The sequence below is a fragment of the Pavona decussata genome, unplaced genomic scaffold, assembly GCF_977016875.1.
Source record: "Pavona decussata unplaced genomic scaffold, jaPavDecu1.1 SCAFFOLD_43, whole genome shotgun sequence".
NCBI classification, from domain to species: Eukaryota; Metazoa; Cnidaria; class Anthozoa; order Scleractinia; family Agariciidae; genus Pavona; species Pavona decussata.
The window spans coordinates 315607-321606 of record NW_028145465.1 but is presented as its reverse complement, the minus strand read 5'-3'; the positions used below and the strand labels follow the sequence as shown (position 1 = coordinate 321606).

Here is a 6000-nt window from a genome sequence, read left to right as displayed (position 1 = left end):
ATCAGCAGATAGCAGTTACTGATGAAAAGTGATATTTACACTGCCGATTTTACATGAATTAAACATGTTGCTGTATGCCGTGGACGTCGCAACTGTGTTATGGTGAGCCATTCCTGTCGAGACGCTGTTTATGTTTATTGTGGAACTTGTACACGGCAGCTGCTGGAATGGACTTCTTGTAGCTGTACTTTGCTGAACGGCAGATGTTTGTACTTCTTCATCTTCGCAAAGTGCCACTGTCAACACGTCGCTGCACTTTCGAAGCTGATTTACTGATGGCTGATTGTGATAGCTTCGCAAGCTCGCTTCATTGCGGTGGCCAGAAATTGCCATGATCTCTCGATCTGTTAATCCGGCGTTGGCCCACAGGGTTATGGCTGTCGCTCTCACCGAATGGTTGGTGTAGGTACGGGACAGACCTGCTTCCACACTGATTTCTTTCATTAATGAAGACAACTTGTTCTTTCCGAGTGGCCGATTTTCATACCACACTTTATCTGAAGGGCGCCAATTTCTCTTCGGATACTGAAATAGTGCATCGCATTGTGGATTGAGCTTTGTGAGGAAGACTTCCAGAGCAGAATAGCCATCGGTTGTACAGGTGGTTTTGTACATTCGGCCATTTTTTTCGAAGCTCTCCACTTCTGAAATTCCCCCTGGATGGTTCATTGTCGTTTCGTCGTGCGTCATGGTGACGAAAGGGCAGCCTGTTGCATCTCTCTCAAACGCAAAGCTTGTTTTCTTGAGGTTTCTCTGGCCTTCAAACCCACGACGACACCAAAACAGAGAAACATGAAACCAGACGTTTCTCAAGAGGGACAGCGGCTTGGTGAGTGAAAAAACTTCACTTGTTTTGAGCTTGGCCAGGTCTTCTTTTTCTATTGCTGGTTTGTGCTTGGTGTTTTGCATGCCTTCTTGCTTAAGCTGCTTAATTTTGGCGTCAAGCATTTGGTTTGAGAGGACAAAACGTGGGTCGTGAGTGAACCTTATTCCTAAACTGTGTGGTGGTGTGTTTAGATATCTCTCAATGCCATTTCTTAAGGAGAGAAGAGTCGCGCGGCTGTAATTTTCGCCTTCTTTATTTCTTGCTTCGGCGTAGAATTGTCTCAGATTCCTGTCCAGCTCTTCGACCGCCATTTCTGCCAGACTTACGCCAATAGCCTTTTGTTTACTCCACTCTAGGTGAACAGAGAAAGAGGAATTGTGATTTGAGCAGTTAATATCAAATACCTTGTACTCGGGTTGAAGTCGGTTTTAATTGTTTTAAACGCTTCAAGTTATTTGTAAACAACTTGACTTTGGCATATAAACCTTCAATAAATTACAAATTTTGTACTGTTTATCAATACTATTGAGACGTTTATTTTATAAAATAACAGTTTCAGTGTAAAGCCAGGCTAAAAGATTATTCATGTAATTAAAACCAACCTGTGAATACAGAAACTGCCCACTGTGTTGCCTGCTTGGTTTTTTTTGGCTTGTGCATTTTCGACGATCGAGTCAAGTTCTTCGTTTTCCACATCGGTAAATCTTCTCTTTTTGCTCGACCTTTCCTCTTCTGTCTCAGTATTTAAGCTCTCCTTTTTAGAATTTGGCTCCAAATTTTTATTGTGCGGCAAAAGCACATCAAAGCCTGACAATATGTCGAAGTTCGGAAAGTTTTCGTCGCGCTCGTCGGGCCATTATCGAGAAATCTCCAGCGGGAGAGCAGCGGGAGTTTATCGGTACAATAGTACATAGGTTTGGAAACTCTATTGACCAATCAGAACGCGCGTAGTATGTTAGCTATTTTATAAAAAGACTTCTCTTTTCACGGAAACCCCATTTAGAAAATGGACATTTACATTTAACGAGAAATATTAAACCAAAAGGTCAAAATTTTAAAAAAAAGCGAGGTGTAATACATCTGTAAAGTTAGGTGAAATAAGGTAAAATAATCTAAAAGCTTGTGAGGAAGCCTGGGAACTAAGAATGTATCTTTCCCAGGCTCCCTGCCATTTTGCCTGGGTGATAATCGCCGTTCGACCCGCTTATCAAGATTTAAAGGATGGAGGATGGTTGGTTTGAGGTTTTTAGCCAGAGTTTGGTCAGCATATCAAGGATACTTCGCCACAAACCCTTGGAGGACTCAAACCTTAACTACAGGTATGATAATTCAATTGATCTATAAATTATTTTTCACGACCGAAAAGGTGTAGCTGTCTCTAATAGATTTGATGACTTTACATAAGGTCAATTCATTTTCAATTCAATACAATTAAGCTTACTTAATTTAACTTCTTTTGCCTATTATACAACAGGATAATGTAACAAACTAAACAACAATCTCTGTTGCAGGGTAAATGTAAATTGAAGAAAACCTGAACTTAAAAATTTGGCAAGTACATGTAGCTTGTATCCAAATAGCAAAACGGCTAATCGAGTGGATGGCACAGAACTGTTAACAAAATACAGGGCCACAAAAAAAAAAAAAAGAGTTAAAAATCTGAGACGGTTTGGTGCCTCGCCAGTCGCAGTCAGTGTTTAAAGAAGGAGTAATGTTTATAATTTAGTGGCTTGATGGCCTGGCTTCTCGCCAGTCTAAGGTTTATAATTTAGTGGTTCGACAAAAATAAGTAACCAGCTCGTCAGTCATGGTCAGAGTTTAAAGACGGAGTAAAGTTTATGATTTAGTGGTTCGAATCGACAGTGACAGTGGCTCGCCAGTCGTGGTCAGAGATTAAAGAAATAGTAAGGTTAATAATTTTGTGGCTCGATGGCTCACTGAGCCGTCCAGTCTCTCACCCCATGCCGAACCACCCCCCAGGGCATTAGGATTTTTGACAACAAACTGGCAAATGCTCTAGGCCAAGGTGCAGGCAAAAAAAATAGGTTGATTTCTCAGTTTCTTTGCATACATTTATTCTAATCAAAGCTTATACAGTCGAACCTCCTGTAAGTGACCACCCAAAATACCAAGATTTGGTGGTCACTTAGCAGAGATGGTCACTTACAAGAGTCAAACCAAGTGAGGGGTTCTTCTGAGAACTCTGTTCTGACACATCTACTTTATTTGAAAAGAATTTATTGCATACATTTTCCTAGTTACACTTATGAGCAGGGCTAGGTGGTTATTAAAGGTTCTTCGTAAACTCTGAGTAGTGTAGTACATACAGCAGCCATGGTGATTAGACCATTTTGTCAAGTGGTTGCTTACAAGAGGTCAAAAACAATTAAAAAACATAATGCCGTCACCTCAAAAAATGGTCACGGACGCTTATGAAAGGTGGTCATTTATGAGAGGTTCCAACTATAGGGCTTTGACTGGGAAAATTTGGTGTTTTGGATAGGTGGTCGCTTATTGGAGTTGGTCATTTATGAGAGGTGGTCACACATGCAGGTTTGACTACAGGTATTAATCTCAAAGAAGTCTTACTGTACCTCTCTATAAATATTGCTCCAGGTTAGAAAATCTTCAAATCACAAATTTATCATCCTTGCCAATATGAAGTTAGGAAAGATTTCACAGCCCAAGAAATTAATTATACATTTACCACCATCAATTACCAACCCTCTTCCAAACTGACAAGCATTATTAGAGTTTGAACCACGCAATGTGTGCAAAGTTTAATAACGTGTTGGGCTACAGGTGCAGAAATCGTGCCCCATATGTTGTATTCATTTATACTATAGTTTATAATTTATATACAGTTTCTAATTGAAGAGGTGTGTAGAATAAGGCCCCAAGTGACTTTTGATGTAAGATCAAATTCTCCTTTTGTTCCACAAGTGAATACAAGGCAATTTGGAAGGAGAATCTAGCAACTGATCAGAAGTCACTTAGGGCTTTTTTCCAGGCACCCCTTCAATTGTGCCATTTTTCTTGGAAGACATTTACACAGCTTGAAATAATTTCAGGAAAAGAACATGGGATTTTGGCCATCTTTCAAGACCACTGAAACTCCAGACAAATTTGTTGGATTCATGGCAGCTAATAATACATGTACATGTATGTCTTTTAGACTTGGTATTTGGTATAAAATTATTTTTGTGAATATGTGACTTCATAAGCCAAAGAAGTTCATTTGAAGTCTCAAGGGGGAGGGGATCCTGAAAAGCCAAATAATTATTTCAAAACAGTATTTCAATACATTGTACATGTAGCAATATGGAGTACTGACACTATTCATTACATTTGATGATTTTTAGCTGCGATGTTTACTACAAGTGATATTTTCACCCAACAACTCGTTGAAAAGAGAGGTTTCAATCACGATGGCAGAAGAACTCTACGGATGTCCATAATGGGAACTATTATTGAGCCAATTCAAAGGATGTGGTTTCTTACATTGGAGCGCTTTATACCTCCAACATCCAAGGTACAGTTTGTCAAGAAATTGATTGTAGACCAAACTATATATGGCCCTTTTATTATATTCTTTTTTTACACTCTTTCGGGAACACTGGCTGGGAAAGAATTCCAGGAAATAAAACTGTTGTTGCGGGAGAGATATGTCAAGACTATCTTCACAGCGTAGAAAGTCTGGCCATTTGTGCAGGCTGTCAACTTCTCTTTGGTTCCTCTTCAGCACAGGGCTAATTTTGTTCAGTTGGTGTCCCTGTGTTGGAATATGTACTTGTCTTGGATGTCAAACAAACCTGTGATAAGTGAGACAATAGAATATGAGAGTAGTGACATGATATCAAGTTTGTCCTCAGATGCAACACCGAAAGATTTTAATAACCAAGACTCAACCCACTGAATATTACAATTCTCTAACATTAAATTCTAAGAACAAATACTTCTATTCTGTGGATAATTTCAGATGCAAAGGATTTTTTTTAATCACCTGTTTTCAAACTCCTACATGTACATGTACATGACTACCCTGTGATAATCATGAGACCAAAAATACTGGTGGGTCAAACTAAGCCAGTGCCAGCAAGATCTCTTTAAGGATGGTGCCTACTAATACGGAAGTATTTTTGCATGGTTTATCAGACTACGCAGAAAAAGCAGATCTTAGCAAGGGCTATTGGAATCCAAAAAGAAAACTGAGGGTATTCAGGCCAGTAACCACGCATTTTTTTTTAGAGATAATTAAGCAACAATAAATCTAGAAAGCCGTAAAATATAAAGGCATGTACATTGAGGTTTTTTTTTTTTTTAATCGAGGTTTTATTATCTCTGAAAAATGCATGGTTACCGTCAATTTTCTTTTTGGATACCAAGAACACTTTCTAAGTTCTGGTTTTTCCACATAAATGTAGTTTTAAACAGTGCAAAAAAATACCTCTGTATTAGTAGGCACCACCTATAGGCGACATCAGCCTTCTCTCCCATAGGCATCAAGACGCACAAGAGAAGCTCTGTCGTGTGGCAGAAGAAGCAGTAAAGACTGGACTCCAAATCAACATTGGAAAGACTGAGGCCATGAGAGTGAACAACAAGCAGCAAGATCCACTACAGCTAAACCAAGAAAACATCAAAGAAGTTGACAAGTTTGTTTACCTGGGCAGCGTCGTGAGTAAAGACGGGGGGACAGACGAAGACATCAAGTGCCGAATCAACAAAGCCAGACACGCCTTCACCACCTTGAGACCAATCTGGAGATCAACAGCCCTCTCACTCCGCAACAAGATCCGCATTTTCAACACCAACGTGAAGTCAGTCCTGCTTTATGGCTCAGAAACGTGGAGAGTGACCAAGACCAGCACCCACAAACTTCAGACTTTTACCAACAGATGCCTCAGAAACATCCTCAACATCAGATGGCCAGAGACTATCTCCAACGAACAGCTGTGGGCAACAACAAATCAGACCCCAATGGAGACTGAAATCAAGAAGAGAAAATGGAGCTGGATTGGCCATACTTTGCGGAAGCCTGAAACCAACATCACCAGACAGGCTTTAGACTGGAATCCACAGGGGAAGCGCAAAGTTGGTCGCCCGAAGCAGACCTGGCGGAGAAGCATTGAAGCCGAGACGAAGTCTACCGGAATGTCGTGGGCCGAACTGAA

General features: G+C 40.3%; 2 protein-coding genes across 2 annotated transcripts in view; one reads left to right on the top strand and one right to left on the bottom strand.

The window, feature by feature from the left end:
• On the bottom strand, positions 1–1506 carry LOC146482813 (uncharacterized). Its single transcript, XM_085106712.1, has one exon. The coding sequence runs from the start codon at positions 1135–1137 to the stop codon at positions 16–18; it is 1122 nt and encodes a 373-aa protein (XP_084962838.1). The 5' UTR covers positions 1138–1506; the 3' UTR covers positions 1–15.
• Positions 1507–2015: 509 nt separating this feature from the next.
• LOC146482810 (mitochondrial inner membrane protein Mpv17-like) overlaps positions 2016–6000 on the top strand; it is a 30043-nt gene continuing 26058 nt past the window's right edge. The window contains exons 1-2 of the mRNA XM_085106721.1: positions 2016–2145; positions 4189–4358. Of these exons, the coding sequence (XP_084962847.1) occupies positions 2055–2145; positions 4189–4358 (261 nt within the window). The 5' untranslated portion in view covers positions 2016–2054. The remainder of the gene's footprint in view (positions 2146–4188; positions 4359–6000) is intronic.